General features: G+C 49.3%; 2 protein-coding genes and 4 non-coding genes across 10 annotated transcripts; 1 reads left to right on the forward strand and 5 right to left on the reverse strand.

The window, feature by feature from the left end:
- Window positions 1-1,957: 1,957 nt before the first annotated feature.
- Window positions 1,958-2,030, reverse strand: TRNAK-CUU (transfer RNA lysine (anticodon CUU)). Its single transcript has one exon. It is a non-coding gene; the product is annotated as a tRNA-Lys (tRNA).
- Window positions 2,031-2,452: 422 nt separating this feature from the next.
- Window positions 2,453-2,525, reverse strand: TRNAV-CAC (transfer RNA valine (anticodon CAC)). The gene has a single exon. It is a non-coding gene; the product is annotated as a tRNA-Val (tRNA).
- Window positions 2,526-3,677: 1,152 nt separating this feature from the next.
- Window positions 3,678-14,019, forward strand: TRIM41 (tripartite motif containing 41). Of its 5 annotated transcripts, none has more exons than XM_036081171.2 (8): window positions 3,678-5,197; window positions 9,029-9,124; window positions 10,828-11,091; window positions 11,658-11,680; window positions 11,775-12,007; window positions 12,414-12,589; window positions 13,165-13,228; window positions 13,688-14,019. In XM_036081171.2, exons 1-8 carry the CDS (start codon window positions 4,388-4,390, stop codon window positions 13,807-13,809), a joined length of 1,788 nt encoding a protein of 595 aa, XP_035937064.1. In that variant the 5' UTR covers window positions 3,678-4,387; the 3' UTR covers window positions 13,810-14,019. The 5 variants fall into 5 exon arrangements, 4 of the variants coding, with proteins under 4 accessions (XP_035937064.1, XP_035937065.1, XP_077923756.1 ...); XM_036081172.2 differs by having other exon boundaries at window positions 10,861-11,091; window positions 11,880-12,007; XR_004913773.2 differs by having other exon boundaries at window positions 10,861-11,091; window positions 11,880-12,007; window positions 12,414-13,228; window positions 13,688-13,773.
- Window positions 14,020-14,910: 891 nt separating this feature from the next.
- On the reverse strand, window positions 14,911-19,412 carry RACK1 (receptor for activated C kinase 1). The gene is made up of 8 exons (XM_036081183.2): window positions 19,183-19,412; window positions 18,015-18,186; window positions 17,327-17,474; window positions 17,010-17,105; window positions 16,479-16,589; window positions 15,929-16,069; window positions 15,423-15,533; window positions 14,911-15,026 (listed from the first exon to the last, which is right to left on the reverse strand). Exons 1-8 carry the CDS (start codon window positions 19,289-19,291, stop codon window positions 14,961-14,963), a joined length of 954 nt encoding a protein of 317 aa, XP_035937076.1. The 5' UTR covers window positions 19,292-19,412; the 3' UTR covers window positions 14,911-14,960.
- Window positions 17,631-17,709, reverse strand: LOC118528676 (small nucleolar RNA SNORD96 family). The gene has a single exon (XR_004913779.1). It is a non-coding gene; the product is annotated as a small nucleolar RNA SNORD96 family (small nucleolar RNA).
- On the reverse strand, window positions 18,818-18,885 carry LOC118528677 (small nucleolar RNA SNORD95). The gene has a single exon (XR_004913780.1). It is a non-coding gene; the product is annotated as a small nucleolar RNA SNORD95 (small nucleolar RNA).
- Window positions 19,413-19,437: the final 25 nt, after the last annotated feature.

Here is a 19,437-nt window from a genome sequence, read left to right on the forward strand (position 1 = left end):
CGGGTCATTCTCCACAGCTATTCTCCGCCCAGTCCAACCTTAATCCCTAGATTTTATGGAATGAGGAGTATGGTGGTGAGGTCATAGGGTAGTTACCTAAAGTGGGGCCTTCTGTGTGCCACTTTAGGGAAGATCAGAACAAGCCTTCCCGCATTCCATGTCACGGCACACATTAACCTCCACGGGCCTGGAACATGTAGTGGGAGGGAGGTCACTGCTCCGGCTTGAAGAGGATGGAGGGCCAAAGGTGGGGTCAGTGTTGCCCCTACTCCTACACTCAGTCTTTGATTTCTGTTACTAAACTATCTAAAGCAGAAACCGGGGAGCTCCCTCTCCTGCCCAGGTATAAACCGTGCACCTAGCTCCTTCACCCGCTTCTCCCATCTGGCTGCTGCCTCCCCACTGCTGTGCTAAGTGCTTCCGGTCTAGACCATGGCTGTGTACATCCAATTCCTCTCTCTGACTCAGTCTCACTCCCATCACACATTCTGCTCATCGTTCCTGAAGGAATCCTTCTGAAATGTAAATCAGATAGAGTCCTTCTGCCTCCATCGCCAAGGAGGAGAAAGGCAAAAATCCTACTTTCCTTGTGTTTGCTGAATGTCTGAACTGATCAACGCTTGACTCTTTTGTGTTAAGAGCAGCAGATCACTTACCAAAGGGGATTCCAAATTGGGCCTGGCTAGAGGGGCAACTGTGGAAGTGGTGGAGAGGAAAGAGAAGCAGGAATTGTAGCAAAAAGCTCCGGTGGGATGCCCCTAGCTTGTTGGGAGATGGCAACAAGAAGCCTGTCCACTTTGGCTTCCCCTTAATGAAAGCCAGGATCTTTTAGGATGTTTTCCATTTCCAGTGAAGGAGGTTAAAAAAAAGGCCCTGAAACTACAATTTGCAAATGAATCCATAAGTATTTGTGCAAGAGAAAAATGTCAAAGTTGAAACTCCTAGGGCACAAGCTTATTTAGACCCTTTAATTCCAAGATAAGACCATATTAAGACCATAGTAACCATAAGTTTCACATGATCGAGGTAGGACTGTACCAGCAAATCCTTCTATTTTACCAACTTTGACCAATTCCTGTCTAGACTGCCCTTATACGGTGTCATGCTAAACTTTCCCTAATTCCTGTCTTGGACACACTTCTCAGACTGAAGGCGATTCAATCCTTTGCTTAGCAAGTTCAATAAACGAGCTTTACATGACTAATAGACTTCTCTTGCAATCTGGCGTGTATTAAGGGAGACTTCTACATACGGAAAACAGAAAAAGGGCTGAATTTGCAGGACTAAAAAAAGCAGTTCAATTGAAGTTAAGGAAGCATTTCCTGACAAGACCAGTAAACTGAGGATGTTCATGTTAGGGTGTTCCAAATAAAGGATATTTTTACATTCCTCTCTGTGTGGGGCAACATTTCACAAAAGATGGACTCTTAAAAAGAGGAATATACTGAAGATGAGGGTCTCAGATTACGAAGAACACTCTTTTCTCACCGGAAAAAAAACCCGACCACGGCGGCCAGAGCGCGAGAATGCTTAGCCTCTAAGTCACCCAGAAAAAGTGGTCGCGAATCCGGCGGCCGTTGGGCCCCCCCGGCAGCTTCCGGAAGCGGGGCCGCACCCTCCCCTCCCGCGCAGCGCGCCGCGGACACCCGACTGGCAGTCTGGTCAACAGAAGGCGCCCAATACGCGTTGACCGTGGGCAGTCGAATTTCCGCGAGCGGAATGGCGGCCCGAGGAGCAGGCCCTCCGGGGAGCTTGTCCGCTGGCATCCACGCCTCCCTCACTGCCTTTCAGCCAAGCGAGGGCCTTACAGTCTTTTGTTGGGCTACTGGCAACCACCAGCCCAGTTTCCGCGCGCCCCGCCAGGAATGCCGAGTTCCACCCGCTGTCAGTCTGGAGAGAACCTTGTTGCCTGACTTTGCATCAAAAGTTCTTTTTTTTCTCTTTTCAAAAGAGCCTGCGCCCAACGTGGGGCTCGAACCCACGACCCTGAGATTAAGAGTCTCATGCTCTACCGACTGAGCTAGCCGGGCACATACACCTAGTTCCTGTTCTATCCCAGAAGACTGAAACGCACGTGCAGGGATTGAGGGCACACTTTTAAAAGCAATTATGCAAATATGGAGCACCTACTGTGTGTCTGACTGTCCTAGTGACTAGGGCTGGAGGATCCAAAGCCTACGCTCCCTCAACCCGGGAGAGGTGGCTCTGCGGGCTCTTGCAGGGAAGAGGAAGAGATTAGCTGAGGAGCGAGACCTGAATTTATACCGGAGCATTTATGGAGGGCGCGCTCTGAGCTCTGTGCTGTTGCTGTCCCGTTTTACTGTCTCCAAGAAAAAGAGATGGCCATACACATGTCCTTCCCTCTTTGTGACCACAGGGCCCCCCCAGTCTCCTCGGGGTGCAAGAGAGGCGTGGATGAAGTGACCGTAGAAATGAAACGCAGACCAAAAGTTGTTTCCGCCCGGTTTCGAACCGGGGACCTTTCGCGTGTGAGGCGAACGTGATAACCACTACACTACGGAAACTCACACCCGCTAATTTTGACCAACACCACCTTGAAGCTACGCAAGGCGGGGAATGACGGGGTTGAGCAAAGCCAGGGTTCCAAGCGGCAGACGTTCCCTGCGCTGGCGGCTGAGCTGTGTTCTGGTCTGGTGGCCACACTTCTCTTGGCATGGCCTCGTATGGTTGTTCACCCACGAGGATTACTTGTTTGGGCGTGTTCGGCCACCCTTCTGAGGACGCAGGCGTCCACTGGGAGTTTCCCCACTGGCGGGAAAGCGCCTCCTGAACAGGGTTAGTTCTGCGTACGCAGCCCTGGCATCCCGCAGCGGCCGGCACTCACGGGCAATTCTGCACATGAATTACGTTCCTGTAACTGCCCCTGCAGGTTTTCCCTTCTTTTTTAATTAAAGGAGAAAATTTTCAAAAGCCTCAGGTATTATTTCTATCGCCAAAATAATTTATTTGACAGAGATGCTCTGCGTACCAAAGCGGCATCTATAGTTCTACAGCCTGGATGGGATTCTCTCAAGTACAATGAATACCACAAACCCAGCTTGAGCCCCTGCCCTTAGACTGGGACTCGTGCATACAGACCTCGAGGTAGTAGTTTGGGCACGTAGCGTGCGTGGTGCCCAGCTCAGAAAGTGTTGAATGAACCGACGGCACTGAACTCAGTTACTGTGTGCTAAGCAACATACTAATCGCTTTGAAATTATATTAACTCTAATTTCACAAAACCCTCTGATAGGGACTATGACCCTTATTTTATATGAGTAAATACAGGACGATAAAGTTATCAAATACATCTAACACCCCCCCTTTTTTACAGATGGTAGTACAGTCTACATTTTTCAACACCTCGCTTTTCTCACCTCACAATACATCTTGAAAAGGATTCCCTTTTTACAGCTAAAGAGCGTTCCACTGTGTGAATGTTCATGTAATGATTTCACTATTCCTTTACTGATGGGCCGTTAGAAAAGTTCATCTAAACGATACGATAGTGACCAGACGGCAGTTTCTCAAATGCCTGTGACAATGCCAACTATAGGGGGGATGATTGGCAAGGTCTCCTAGAACTCTTGAGTTCCCAAACAACAAAGTCCTCGGCCTAGAAGGGCCGGAAGTACTTGAGGACGCTCACCGGGACCCGCCCCTCCGCTTCCGGCATCGGCCGTCGGGAGTCCCTGGTGCAATCCTCAGTGCTCGGTTAGTAGGATGGCGCCGGGCCGACGCGGTCACAGCACCGAGAGCGGACTGCCGCTAAGCGCTTCCACCGTCCCCCGAAGTTTATCCCCAGTGGCGGGGGATGGGGGAGGCCGGTTCTTCCGGGTCGTCCGCGTTCCCTGCTCTTTCGTATTACAGAGACGTGGGCCTCCTTCGTTCTAGCCCTCCCGCCCTGTTCCTGTGTGCCTGCTAGAGCGTCTCCTCGCCGTTTCCTGTCGCCCAGGGGCCCGGGAGGAAAGAAGGGGGCGTAGCGCTACGGCGGAGGGAACTCGCGAGCTTAGGAAATTCGCAGATACCGGAAGTGTTGGAAGGAAGGCCGGAAGTGAGGGGGCGGAGCCAGGAAGTGAGGAGGGGCGGGGGTTTATGAGGAGGCCAAGGGAGCGTTGGGACAGATTTGCACTCAGGGCCACCTGAGGGACTTGGCTGTAGCGCTCAGCTTTGTCCCCTCCCCTCGCAGAGACACGGTTGTCGTCTAGGAGTAGGGAACTCTGTGTGGAGGGGTGGGTTGTCGGGAGGACCTTCCTCTGCCTGCGCTTGAGGCAAGGTGTGGAGAGGCGGGGTGGGGGTGGGGCCGGGTCGTCAGGGCGTCTGAGAGGGAAGACCCCCGCCCCCCGCCCCCCCACCGCCCATCTACACTGGCTGACTGGACACTAAGATGGCTGCCGTTGCCATGGCACCCAACCCTGTGCAGACCCTTCAGGAGGAGGCGGTGTGCGCCATCTGCCTCGATTACTTCACGGACCCCGTGTCCATCGGCTGCGGGCACAACTTCTGCCGAGTGTGTGTAACCCAGTTGTGGGGAGGGGAGGATGAGGAGGACAGAGACGAGTTGGACCGGGAGGAGGAAGAGGAGGACGGAGAGGAGGAGGAAGTGGAGGCTGTGGGAGCTGGTGGGGGGTGGGACACCCCCATGCGGGATGAAGACTATGAGGGCGACATGGAGGAGGAGGTCGAGGAGGAAGAGGAGGGTGTGTTCTGGACCAGTGGCATGGGAGGGTCCAACTGGGACAACATGGACTACGTGTGGGAGGAGGAGGACGAGGAGGAAGATTTGGACTACTACTTGGGGGACATGGAGGAGGACCTGAGAGGGGAGGATGAGGAGGACGAGGAGGAAGTACTGGAGGAGGACGAGGAAGAGGAGCTAGACCCCGTCACCCCACTGCCCCCGCCTCCAGCCCCTCGGAGGTGCTTCACCTGCCCTCAGTGCCGAAAGAGCTTTCCCAGGCGGAGCTTCCGCCCCAACCTGCAGCTGGCCAACATGGTCCAGGTGATTCGGCAGATGCACCCAACTCCTGGTCGAGGGAGCCGTGGGAGCGAGCAGGGCATTTGTCCCAAACACCAGGAAGCCCTGAAGCTCTTCTGCGAGGTGGATGAAGAGGCCATCTGTGTGGTGTGCAGAGAATCCAGGAGCCACAAACAGCACAGCGTGGTGCCATTGGAGGAGGTGGTGCAGGAGTATAAGGTGAGAGAAGTAGAAGAGGGGAGTTTAGTGGGGGTGGAGAGGAAGTAAGAGGAGCTGGGAAAAGGAAACATGTCCCCTCCCAACCCCAGAACTTCATGCACTGGTGAGCTGATTTTCCTTTACTTAGCACTTATTGGCATCAAGGTGGGTTAGACTGAGAAGGATCCTGTACAGACAAAGCGGACCAGTGAAGAAGACCAGGAAGATTGGCTTCCTCAAAAGAAATTGGGCAAAGCCCATATGACACCATATCATTGGGTTGCATCTCTTAGGGAAAGCACTGCTGTTTCACACTTCCACTGTCTCTAAGTGTAGGAGTGCAGGTGACAATCCCCTCAGGCTTTACCACCAGTCTCATTTTCCTCTGGGTGAGTCTTCAGTCTATCCTTGACTCAGACCCCTAGAGTTGGGAAGGACTTGGGGCCTCAAAGAATAAGAAAGTGCCTTAAGGAGCAGGAAGGTAGAAATGACTACTAGTGTCAGACCCAGATACTCTGCATTTGCCTTTTAATGGGTTTCTCACCTACCCCATGATATGGCTTGTTTCTCCTCACGGACTTTTGTTAGATCTGAATCAGTCTAATGTACTGACTAGAACTTACCTTTCCTGAGAATGCAGGAAAAAGGGAGAGGCTTCTAAATCAGAAGACCGGGCTCTGCACTTGTGAATATTCACTCAGGCATCTCTGAAAGTCTTGGAACTTTAATTTCTCCAGGATTAAAAGTTAATATTTACTGAACACTTTACTTACTATGTACACCAGGCACTGTACTAAGCACTTCATGGACTCATTTAAAACTCAAAATAATCCTGTAAGTTTGATATGGTTTCTATCCCTGTTTTACAGATTAGGAAACAGATTTAAGTAACATACACAGGGCCACACAGCTACTAGTAAGTGATGGACTTGGTTATGACCCCCTTCCCCTACCCCGGCGCCCCTGCATACTGTTAACAGTGTCACCGCCATTTAGATGTCTTGTTAGTTTGACTTTCCTGACATGTGACTTCTTGGAGTCTGATTCTAGTTTGGATAATACTTTGCACCCTACTTCTGGCCTCACTCTTTTGGGATATAAGTAAGATTTGTCTGTGAGACAGCCAGCACAAATAGCATTCCTGGGATGGGTTTGAGATAGTGGGACCAGGAGGAAGAAAGGGTAACTCCCTTTTTTTTTTAATTTTTTTATTGTTATGTTAATCCCCATACATTACATCATTAGTTTTAGATATAGTGTTCCATGATGTATTGTTTGTGCATAACACCCAGTGCTCCATGCAGAACGTGCCCTCCTCAATACCCATCACCAGGCTAACCCATCCTCCCAACCCCCTCCCCTCTAGAACCCTCAGTTTGTTTTTCAGAGTCCATTGTCTCTCATGGTTCTAGAAAGGGTAGCTCCTATGTGGTCTGTGCGGAACTTCTTTGTGTTATGACCTGTGTTTTCATACATTGTCACACAGTAACTTCATTTAGATAATTTTTATCATTACCCTAATTTTAGAGTAACGAGTCTAGAACTTCTCAGCTATGAGCAGTACAGCTAAGACAAACTTATACCCTCTCATGACAAGTAACTGTTTCTTCCACACGGTGATTGTCCCAATTACTAGGGGAGTTTTCAAAAGTACAGTGGGCCCTACCACTTGAGATTCTGAGTCAGAGACAGGGAGAATATCAAAATATCTTTAAGAAAGCCCAGCGTAGCATGGGGATCACTGCATTGGTAACATCACCTGTTTTTTAGGCCCTGTGTTGTTAGGGGAGGCTGTGATCTCATTTTGTCCTTTTTTTACCTCCTTTTGGCTCCTAGTTAACTGTACCCATCAATGGGCAGTCAGTTTGTTAACTGAATCTTGGGGTGGACTATTCATGGGCATTCCATCCCTTCTCCACCCTCCTCCTACAGGACTCTTCTGAAGAGCTTCTGAAACTGGATTTTAATTTGTGTTAGCCACATCTGTTGTATGCCAGCCCAGTAGGGCTCTGCAGTTTGAGGAGGCCACATAGATGCAAATAATCTGCCATTAACTGATCAGCAAATGTAAATACATAAGTTTTATTATATAGAACTAATTTGAGTGATTCCTTTTCTAACTTACAGGCTATTTTATGGGCAGGTAGTTCATCCCTTTCAAATATGTACACTAACTAGCACTAGCTTGGAACAGTGTTGTTTTTTAGAAATATATCTTTATTGAATAGGTAATAATACAAATGATGTATAAATAAAGCTCCTAAAAAGGTGGAAGTCCTTGATAATTTCTCTTAAATAGTACTCTGTTTGGATTTGTGCTCATGAATTTTTTGTCAGTTATTCAGGAAAAATATTAAATGGAAATTTAAGCATCATAAATTTTGAATAGAGTTGGAGAAAAGGTAATATCAAAAGACAAAATTTTTTGTAGTTTATACTACTTTCATGTAAGGGATTGCTTGTAATATTTTTAATGTGATTTTTTCAACAACCACTTATCCTGTGCAACAACTGCCTTTTGTACTCTGGGTCAGTAACCTCTTTAGTTCAAGGGTCATTATCAGGTTGTCACTGGCAGCTTAGACATAGGTAGAGAATACTAGATAACATTTATTGATCTTTGGTACATGCCAGACACTGTATGAAGCATACTGTCCATAAGGTAGATTCTGTTATTCCCAATTCCCATGTAAGGTGAGGAAACTGGAAATGTGGCTCGCATCAGGTCATCTGGTTCCATTCAGGTTTAGATTGGAGTCTAGGCTTGAGCTCTTCTGCCCTGTACTATCTCTCAAGGAAAAGGAAGGAGAAAGGCAGAAGTAGTAGGAGACATTAAAAAGGAAAAAAAACAGGTTGGGCCCATCTTTGGTCTCTAACAGCCTTTTAAAGAAAAAGATTCTGTTACAAGTGATTGGAACATAGACTCAAATGCATATTGGCTATGAAGGTTAAAACCTTAGGAAGAGAGGGTTTTTGTTTTCCATTTAGTAAGTGAGTGGGAGAGAAATGGACAGAGAGGCATAGAAATTAAGGGGGGCCCCTGCCCCCAGGAGCCCCTGTGTCCTGGGGGAGGCATACTTAAAAATCAGTGCCTCAGAAGTATTGTAAAGGTTGTATTCATGTTCCTTGGGGTGACAGAGGAAGTTGGAGGCAGGGAGGATCTGGACCATGGTCAGGTAGCTGGGTTTTAAAGGAAGCATGCCTTGGGCCAAATGGAGAAAGGCAATCCCAGGCAGAGGGAACAGCATGGATAAAGATATGGAATTACATTCAGGAAAAGACAGGTAGTTTTATGTGGCTAAAACTAAGAGTCTGTATTAGAAGGGGCAAGTGTAGGAGAGGAGGCTAGAAATGTAGAAGCAATGAGAGCCTCATATTTTGCAGGTGGTGGAGAACCACTGAAGGATCTTTAGCACAGGCACAAAATTGTCAGAGAAGTATTTAGAGATGAAAGTTACAAGGAAGATTGCTTATGAGGGGGAAGGGACCATAGGCAGGAACATTCATGTGGAAGGACTTTGTGTGGTGAGGGCTTCAGGCCAGGTCCACTCCAACTCCGAGTATGGGGCTCTGTAGTCCTCAGGATCCTACTTTTAGAGAACACACCCAGGGCTTCTGTACATGAGTGCAGGCAGAATGTTGGAGGCCTTTGTCATCATCTGAAGAGAAGAAAGGGGAGGAAGGGAGTATGATGTTTATTTGGTACCTGTGGTGGGGATCAGGCTTTGGGCCCCAGTGCACTGCAGGGAAGATGGGGGAGGTGGCCCCCAGGCACTGCTGGGAAGATGGGGGAGGTGAAAGCAGGTGCCTCTCCCATCCCAGGCCTCTAACCTTCCTTTCCCATTCCCTCAGGCCAAACTGCAGGGGCATGTGGAACCACTGAGGAAGCACCTAGAGGCTGTGCAGAAGATGAAGGCCAAGGAGGAAAGGCGGGTGACAGAGCTGAAGGTGGGTGAATGTCCTTGATGGGGTTGACTGGCTCTGTGATCAGGCAGGGAAGATGGGCTGCCCACTCTCAAAAGTGGTGGCTAGATTCCCTGAAGAGGGGCAGCCGAGGCCTGGGAGAGAAGTAGACACATTCTCAGGATCCTGAAGAGAGAGGGGCTTTAGACGGTAGAGGGCGTGTTCATTCCTAGGTTCCAAAATGGAGTGGAAGCAGGCCTGGGGCAGAGAGGTTGGGTCCCTGGCCCAGGGCTGTAAAGCAGGCTTACCACCCAGACACCTCACTCCAGGCCCAGTGCCCACCACACCGGATAGCACAGAGGGCAGAAATGGGCAAGGAAAATCCACATAACAGCCATCAGAGGAGCCCCAGTTCCCAGGACAGATGGCAGGGCAGCCCTGAGCAGGAGAGGGGGGCCAGAGTGTTTAATGGACGATAGGAATTTGTGAATGTTAGCAGGGCAGAGACTTAGTCTTTTCTAGTCCAGTGTTTCTCAGCTGTTTTTCATGATTGATCACCCCTCCCCAAGGAGTATTTTTAGATATTTTTTCCCATAATATCAAGCCCCCACCCCCAGCTCTGTACCTGTTTTTGTAAGGTCAGCAGGCACTGAGAATGGCCTGGCACTGAGCTTTGGAGACCAAGCCAGGACATCCTTCTTGTCTGACCTCTTCCCTCATCTCTCCTACGCCTACCACTCTGGCCAGTTGAGGGGTCTTGCCACTTCCCAGGGCTTGTGCTTTCTCTTTGCCACCTACACATTAGGAACTCTGCTGCTGGCTACTGCCAGGCACTAAGTGGTGGAATCTGAGTCTGGGAGCCATGGAATCCTCTTGCCTCTAGCCAGATGCTCTGGGGTCCTTGGTTACAGAGAGAGGATGTCAGATCTGAGTGTCTGTGGGGCAGAGGGTGAAACTGACTTCCTTCACCCACTTGGTCAGTCAGAACTTCCTTTCCCTCTCTGGCCTGTTATTCTTTGTCCCAAGAATGTCTCTAGTTGGTGGGTGGAAAGCATGCCCACTATTGGGATTCCCCAGCCCAGGCAAATGGGGTAAGAGTGGGCAGAAGTTTTCTGTCATTATATGTAGAAGTACCTACACAGTGATGCCCATGATTTGTCTCTTGGCTCTTAAAGTGTAAAATATAATTTGGCTGTTTACAGGAAAAGTTTGCTAGACTCCGATCTAGAAGGATTGGGTGACTTTCTGAGGTCTTTAGTGGTATAGTCAAGACCCTAACTTCATATCCTGATTCCTGAATTTTTAATTTATTCATTTCAAAAAATTCTAAGTACCTACTCTGTGGTTGGTGCTCTTCCAGGGTCTGAGGACCCTGTGGCAAACAGAGATTATGCAGTGGTGGAAAAGGATGTTAAAAGATACTTCAGTGTAAACATAACCTAAGATTAATGCCATGATATACAGTGATATTTTTGGGGGTGGTCGTGATTTAGATCTGGAGGGAATATTTTTAAGCTTAGACCTGAAGAATGAATCAAGTTAGTTAGCCAGGGTGGAGATAAAGTTACAGGCAGAAGTTGTTGAGTTTGAGACCACTGTGCTGGGGGTGTGGGAGTGGGGCCTGGTAAGGCTGGGAGGCGGGGAAGGGGGGGACAGGGGCCTCTTTCCATTTGGGATGTAGGGCTCCATTATCTTGGATTGAGGGGCAGCAGTTGCAAAATTGGAAGTTTATGTTTCTGTGTGTTGAGGTGGTATCCACCATCCCCTTTGCATCATCCCAGAGCCAGATGAAGTCAGAGCTGGCAGCTGTGGCCTCGGAGTTCGGGCGGCTGACACGGTTTCTGGCTGAAGAGCAGGCAGGGTTGGAGCGGCGCCTCCGAGAGATGCACGAAGCCCAGCTAGGGCGTGCAGGAGCAGCGGCTAGCCGCCTGGCGGAGCAGGCTGCCCAGCTGAGCCGCCTGCTGGCCGAGGCCCAGGAGCGGAGCCAGCAGGGGGGCCTGCGGCTGCTCCAGGTGAGCAGTGCCCCCTTCCTTATCTCCCTGTCTCCCCAAAACCCTGTACTTGCTCTGTCAGGCAATGCTTACCAAACGTCTGTTCAGAGCTGCCTCTCTTCTCATTGAGAGGAACCCACAATGATTTAACCTAAGACCAAAAGGTTTTTTGAGGCTGGGGACAGAGTTAATGCCGAATGTGGTGTACGTGTGATTATACCCAGTGAAAAGAAAGAAGATTCAGTTGTAGAATGAGGGTTTTAAAGGAGAGTTGAGGAAAGAATTTTTGACAGAGATATCCTGAAAAAGATGACCAAGTCATGTTGTGAAAATTCTTTTACTGGGGTTGAAGATTCTGTTATTGGTCTTGCAACAGGATGAGATGAATTAGGTGTGCTGAGGCATAGGGATGACTGAGATAGATACATGCTTATTGAGGGCCTTGAGGGTGCTCTTTCTTACTCCCTGTTCAAGTTCAGTCCTTTCTCTGGCTGGAATCAGATTGGGAGAAAGGAGCTGTCTCTGTGCAGCTGACTCTCTCTTTGTCTCTTTTTCCCTCTCCCTCTTTTTGTTTCTCTTATTCCCAGGACATCAAGGAGACTTTCAATAGGTGTGTTGCCACCCTTTTCCTCTGTGACCCAGTGGCATCTGGTTCCCCATCCCTACCTCTCTTGGATATCCCGCTCCTTTCCTTCCTTCCCCAGGACCCGAGTTTCTGCCTCCTGGACCCTCCTCTCCTTCCCCTCAGCTTTTGCTCTTCCCTCTGGGAATATCATGGTCCCACCCCCTGCCCGGTCCCCTTCCTCCAGGTGTGAAGAGGTACAGCTGCAGCCCCCAGAGGTCTGGTCCCCTGACCCGTGTCAACCCCATAGCCATGACTTCTTGACAGATGCCATCGTGAGGAAAATGAGCCGGATGTTCTGTCAGGCTGCCCGAGGTAGGGAGGTCACCTGTACGACCTTCCTTTGCCTTTCCCTTTACAGACTGGAGATTGGGTTCTGAGGGGGTAGGTGGGTCCCAGGGGGGACGATTGGGGCTGAGGTGGAGCAGGATACAGGTAGGCTGCTTGGGGCTTCAAGCCAAGAGTAGCTTTTGTCCTAGTCCAGGTAGGTGTTGGTGGTTGGGGAGGGAGGTGGGTAGCAAGAAGAGCCAGGGCCAGCATTAGACCTGTCCAGTGTCTTGGAAACAATGGGGAAAGAAGTGGAGCCCACAGGAACTCAAGTTTGGCCTCTAGGATGGGGTGGGGTGAGGACACCTGGAAGGCTGGGAGGGAGGGAGGCAAAGGGGAGGGCAGGGGAACAAGTTGTTCCAGCCCTGGCATATTTGTCCTCCCCCCTCCCAAGTGGACCTGACGCTGGACCCTGACACGGCTCACCCGGCTCTGATGCTGTCCCCTGACCGCCGGGGGGTCCGCCTGGCAGAGCGGCGGCAGGAGGTTGCTGACCATTCCAAGCGCTTCTCAGCCGACTGCTGCGTCTTGGGGGCCCAAGGCTTCCGCTCTGGCCGGCACTACTGGGAGGTAGAGGTGGGCGGGCGGCGGGGTTGGGCGGTGGGCGCTGCCCGTGAATCGACCCATCATAAGGAGAAGGTGGGCTCTGGGGGGTCCTCTGTGGGCAGTGGGGATGCCAGCTCCTCGCGCCATCACCATCGCCGCCGCCGGCTGCACCTACCCCAACAGCCCCTGCTCCAGCGGGAAGTGTGGTGTGTGGGCACCAACGGCAAACGCTACCAGGCACAGAGCTCAACGGAGCAGACACTGCTGAGCCCAAGTGAGAAACCACGGCGCTTTGGCGTGTATCTGGACTATGAGGCTGGGCGCCTGGGCTTCTACAATGCGGAGACTCTAGCCCACGTGCATACCTTCTCAGCTGCTTTCCTGGGCGAGCGTGTCTTCCCTTTCTTTCGGGTGCTCTCCAAGGGCACCCGTATTAAGCTCTGCCCTTGATAAGCCTGCCACCCGCAGGGGCCCCTCTGGTTAGCACTTGGGGGGCGGGTGGTGGTGGAGGGTGGCCCGTAAGTTTGGGGGCTCAAAGGCTCCTTCCACTGTTTGTTGCTTCCTGCTCCCCTTTGACCCAGGCCCGCTTCTCCCTCTAGGAGCCTAAAGAACCCTCCTGGCCTGCAGCTCGGCCTTCTCTCACCTGCAATGTCTGTCCAACAGGTCTGCATGGGTCCCTGATAAGAACAGCTGCCTGGTTTTCCTTCCCTCTGTCCACCCAGGGGTCTGAGTTTGAGTAGGGGATGAGCGGAGATTTAACTCCATTGCTTAACTTCCTTTTCCCTGCCCCTGCTCTTCAACCCTGTCAGTTCCCAGGCTGGGATACTTGAGCAAGACTCATGTCTGCCCCCATTTCAATTCCATTTTCTGATGCAAATTTTAGCTAAGGGATTTGGAAGCTTTTTTTGGGGAGGCAGGTTGGGCAAAAGGGTAGAGCTGGGTAATAAATGTCTACTCTCCAGGGGAAGTAGGAGGGATTCTGAACTCCTTCCATCCCCAATTTCTACCTCCATAGACTGGCCAGAATTTAGCTTGAGAGCTCTAGAATGGTTGACATGGTTTAAACTACATACCATTATATATCACCCAATAAATTATTTTCTCCCCCTTCCTTTTTTCCAGCACTCAAACTAGGAGTAAAGCTCACCCCATCCAACCCCTCCAGGTCTTTTCACTGCCAGGCTCCTTTCCCCTTTGTTCAATGGAGTTCCTTGTGTCAGTTTCCAGCCTCTTCATGTCTTTAGTTCTCCATTTGGTGAGCCCTGACCAGGAGCCTGGGGACAGGGGTTTGGATCCCCAGAAGAGCCTTGGGTATAATCTATTTTTCTAGTAATCCCCTCGCCTTCTGTCACTTGTCAGCTTTTGTCCTCTACTTTGATGGCAGAGGTCAATTTATGTTCCTGGGGAAAAGGGAAGATGGGTTGTGTTGTGGAAATAAAAAGTTTATTTGCTTCTTTTGTGGAGTCCTTTCCTTTAGATGAACAAAAACAGGATGAGACAACATTTTTTTCCATAGTAAGCCAGTTCCTCTAATGTGATGCCAAAGAACAGAGGACTAATTGTACCTTCTTGTGATAACCTGCCTTTTGCACTGGTCACATTTGGTGAGCCCTCTTTCTCAAGCATGACCTTATTCCCATAGACTGATACTCATTTCCTAGACCCATCTGAATGACCTACAGTTTTTTTTGTTTTTTTTTTTTACTGGCACCCTCTTCAGGATGCACTTGAAGATGTTTGTTTGCTGCTTTGTGGCTTTAGGACTATGGTTTTCCCAAGAATCTTCACATTTCCAAAGTCTTTCTGTGTGATTTTATCTAGCTGAAATACCATAAAAGTTGAAGCTAAGGCCAGAGATCTCATTACCATTATGAGTTGACAGAAAAGGAAATGGAAGATCTGTACAGGCTACATCAACATGCTGCATGTTACTTACCCACCACTTGAAGAAAAAAGCCAGCTGTGATTATATTTACAAATACCTGCAGACCACTCTGTACAATTTTTAGTGTCCAACAATGGAAGGAGTAAAAATTATTAAGCAGCAATTCTTCTAGTGAAGAGTTGCTTCATCATAGATGGATTCAAAAATCTCCAACAAAAAGACCCAACTTGACAGACTAACCTGAGGAGTTTCAGAATATTTGTTTTGTAATCGGGCTTTGAGGAATGACAAAATGCCTATTTGTTATTTCTTTATAAGCTAGGACTGAGGTTTTACTATTCCTGAAGAACATTTTCTCCAGGCTTAAGGGAGGCCTAGAGGACCTATACCCGAGACACAGGATATTGTGATGTAGCATAGCATTACAAAGTAGCTGTTTTTGTTTATCAGAAAAAGACACTTTCTAAAAATCAGAAAACCATGTTTTATTCCTAGAGCTCTGCCATAGTTCTAGCGGGTGCCGATGGTCACCTGCCACACACGCACCAGGTTGTCTGTGTAGCCAGCAAACAGAGTCTGCAAAGGAGAAAGGACAACGATAGGTCATGTCAGAGCCACAGAACTCTGCATTTCTAGTAATAAAGATGGCCTTTCTTTTAAAATTCCCAATCTCCTAACCACCAGGTTGTAGGCAGTATATATTCCTAGAGGAGGCAACAGCTGGTATTAAGGATTCATACTTTTGTAAAATGGTTATCTAAGGTGTTAACTGAAGGCAGGTAATCACTGCCTGCTAGATCAATTTTCCTTCCAATTCGGGAACATGTACTCTATTCACTGGCACAGCTAATCTGGTCCTCCCAAATCACCCTGGCTAATTTTGTCATTTTACTTTATGTCAAAGACACACCAAGAGCATAAAGGGAGAGAGAAAAGGTAGAAGCCAAGTCACTTAAGGAGAGACCTACTTACCTGACCATCAGCAGACCAGGCCAGAGAGGTACACTGGGGTGGCTCTGCCTTGCTGCTGGTACTGATAACTTCTTGCTTTAGTTCATCTACAATGATCTTGCCTTCCAAGTCCTGGGGAAGGAGCAAAATCAGGGTAAGGAGGGACTCTGCTACAAGCATGGGGGTGGGGAGGCAGGCGGGTAGAGGTTGAGGATGTTGCTGAACAGCCTAAAATGCACAGGACTGCCTCCCTTCCTCCCCACCAGAACAATCTAGACCAACATGTCAACTGTGCTGAGTTTGAGTAAATTGTTGTAATTTGCCATCCCCTTTGGTAGACAAATATCTGCCACCACTGTAAATCCCAATCTTGGGAAGCTGTTAACTTGCTCTTCCTTGATCTCCACTGATAGCCCCATGGTTGTTCAGGAAGCTTGAATCCCATCAGTGACATATGAGGAAATCACAACATTGCCAGGGCTCAGAGTACAGCCAGGTGCTCGGCCTTAACTATAGCCCACACTCACCCAGATCTTGATGCTGGGGCCCGTGGCAGCACAGAGCCAGTATCGGTTAGGACTGAAGCACAGGGCATTAATGATGTCCCCACCATCAAGCGTATAAAGGTGCTTGCCTTCGTTGAGATCCCACAGCATGGCTTGGCCATCCTGGAAAGATAAGGAAAGGGAATTAGGGCAATATGAAACCTATTCCAGATGTTAATCTCAATAGTCTCAAAATTCTGTCCCTCCCCCCACAAATGTCCCAAAAGCTAAGGATTCAAATACCAATATTTATCTCTGAAAGCCTTTCCTTTCATGCAGGAAACCTCACCAACCCTATGTCTCTGACAACTTCTAAATAACTACAATCAGTTCTAAAAACTGAAACCTACTAATCAATAGTTTCAAGAAACCAGCTTTACTGAAAATAATCTTTTTGTTCCAAACAGTATGCCTTATCTATGTCATTTCTAGAAAGCAATCTTAAGAAATTTTGGATTGCTATCTCATTATCATAAGTATTTTTTCTAAAACACTGTCCCCCACTGAGTAGTAACTCCCAGTTCCTGAATACCTTCCCTCCAGAAGCGCAGAGGGATCCATCTGGAGAGACAGTTACAGTGTTCAGGTAGCCCGTGTGGCCGATGTGATTGGTCTTCAGCTTGCAGTTTGCCAAGTTCCATACCTAGGTTTGGGAGGTTGGGGGGTAACAGGTGAAGAACCTGGCTCTGAATCCACTGGGGTCAGGAGGGCTCAGGACAAATGAAAAAGGCATGGCACCTTATTTAAAAGCATTCCAGGACAGGGTGGCTATTTTTCATTCTTTCAGTAACAAAAAGGTTAAAAGAATTTGTCTTGGTCACCCAAGGAAAATTAAAGATTAAAAAAGATAACAAATGTTCTGTGTGTTGCTTTATGGGGGACACTGGGCTTAATTAGCTACTTCACAGAAAGTATTAAGAACTAATGGCCTGTACTTAGAAGACAGCCATAGTAAAAGCCAACTGAGGGACAAAGCCTTCGAAGTTAGAGCCTATGACCACCTGGGAGGCAGTGGGAGAATATTCTGGCTGGTAAAGGCCCTACACCCTGGTTCCAAGCTCACCTTGACCAGCTTGTCCCAGCCACAGGAGACAATAATGGGATTGCTGCTATTGGGTGAAAATCGGACACAAGATACCCACTCCGAATGGCTCTCGTCCTGCAGAAGACAGAAATCAGGAGAAACGATCCTGGTCCCCATGAAACCCACCACCCCTTCCCTCAGTTACATGGGAAGTATTCACACCCCCAGAACCGAAATCTTAGTATTAACAAAACCCTTTAGAGTACAGGCCAGGCTTGAAATCACCATGTACTGGCAAGATGAGAAGAGTAGGAGAGAATCTTCAACATGTGCTTTCTACATGTGCCTTCAGTTACCTGGACAGTATACTTGCATACACCCAGAGTATTCCACAGCTTGATAGTTTTATCTCGGGAGCCAGAAACAATTTGCCGGTTGTCGGAGGAGAAGGCCACACTCAGCACATCCTTGGTATGTCCTACAAATCTGCGTGTGGTGGTACCCCTGAAGAGGAGGACTTGGTCAGTCTCTAAATGCCGCAAACATCCTTCACATCAGACTATTTCCCTGGCCTTTTCGTCTCACTGGAGCTGCCATTAATCACATGAGTCTGGACATGGGTCTGATCACAACAGGCCCACGGTTGAGCATATGCCAGAGAATCCCTTCAGAATTGCAGGACATGTCCTCACTCCCGCATGGGGATTGGCTGACAATGTCATCTGTCATCACCGGGATCCTCCATTATGCCTGACCATCCAAAGACTGAGCTCCCAAGCTTACCAGCTTCAAACACTCGCCTACTCCCCACCACAGTATGTGGCAAAACTGCTCAACCAGCCCACTCCTAACAATTCTGCCTAACTAATTAAAAGCAGCAAGGATGGAAACCAAACAAACCCAACTATCTTTTCTAGGTACTCTCTTGCCCTACAATTCCCACAATGTACCTCACTGTCCCTTGGAAACCACCTCCCAACACATATACATCATTTCTGCCCAGCTTTTTCCCAGTGCCCCAAAGTTAATTGACCAGCTACTTGCGTTGTGAGATCCCAAAGACGAAGAGTTCCATCCCAGGAGCCTGAGAGGGCAAACTGGCCATCTGAGGAGATGACCACGTCACTAACAAAGTGGGAATGGCCCCGAAGAGCACGCTGCGGGATGCCATAGTTAGTCTCATCCCTCGTCAGCTTCCACATGATGATAGTCTTATCTAGGGGAGGTAAGAGAGAAAACCCAGTGAGGAATCCCATAGCCCCTTGCTGATCTACTGGATAATCCAGGATCCCTCAAGTTCATTGGTGGACATAAAAGATAACAAAGACAAGGACAAGTGGCTATTCAAAAAAGAGTCAAGTAGAACTGAGTAATGCCATGAAGATTAAACTCAGGGGTACAGAACTTTAGCAGATTTTGGATGCTCTTTTCTAACATTGAGATCAATTAAACATCTTTTTTGAGTCTGATCTGAGATCTAAAGCATAAACACTACTGCTTGGGTGTGGGAAGACTAGCTGTGAGATTCTTAACAATTGCTGCTGAGGGCTGCCCCAAGTGCTGAATTTGGAAAAGTTGCTTTACACGCTACGACACTGGATGCTTTCAATGAAACATGTTAGACTGAACAAGCTTTCCAATTAAGCGCCAAACATTACCCCAGCCTCAGCCTACTTTTAATAGTGTGGGGGCCAACAAAAGGCACAAGAGGCCTCCAACCGCTGCCAAGTTCAGAGAATGAAAAAACCGAAGGCAGGGGGAAAAAAAAGCACGGGCCAGCAAGGAGATTGGAGACACGACTTTCCCTTGGAGTCCATCCACTACCCACTAAGCACAGGGCCGGGCAGAAGCTCAGAAACAGCCTCTGGATCTCAGCACAAGCACTCAGATGGCATGTTGGGATCATCACCGCCCCGCCCGACCCCGCAGGCTTCTGTGCACACTCAGGCACACCTGCGAGAAGGTGGGTAAGAAATAAAACTCCAACCCTGCAATCCTCCTGCCAGCCACGAGCTAATCTAGGTCTCCATCTCTGCCAAGTGGGAATGCCTCACGGGCTTATCCGGGCTGAAACCTAGGCCCGGGTCCGCATGCCCCAACTCACACCGGGACGGAGTTTTCCAAGCCGCCAACTCGCGCGCCACTGGCAACGCCAGGCGACGCGCGCAACCCACTCATCCCTCAATCCTTTGCCCCGCACCTTAGCCCGTACCTCGAGAGGCGGACAGTATCATGTCCGGGAACTGGGGAGTGGTTGCGATCTGAGTCACCCAGCCGTTGTGGCCCTTGAGGGTGCCACGAAGTGTCATCTGCTCAGTCATGGCGGCGGCGAGTGCGGGTGTCGCCGCGGCGACAAGGATGGAATTGGATAGTTCAGAGAGACCTGCAACACAGCCACTACCGCCCCGGCCCTGCGGAGGAAAAGGGAGAAAAGGCCCCCGCCGGAACCGGAAATACCCGCCTGTTC

The sequence above is a fragment of the Halichoerus grypus genome, chromosome 2, assembly GCF_964656455.1.
Source record: "Halichoerus grypus chromosome 2, mHalGry1.hap1.1, whole genome shotgun sequence".
NCBI classification, from domain to species: Eukaryota; Metazoa; Chordata; class Mammalia; order Carnivora; family Phocidae; genus Halichoerus; species Halichoerus grypus.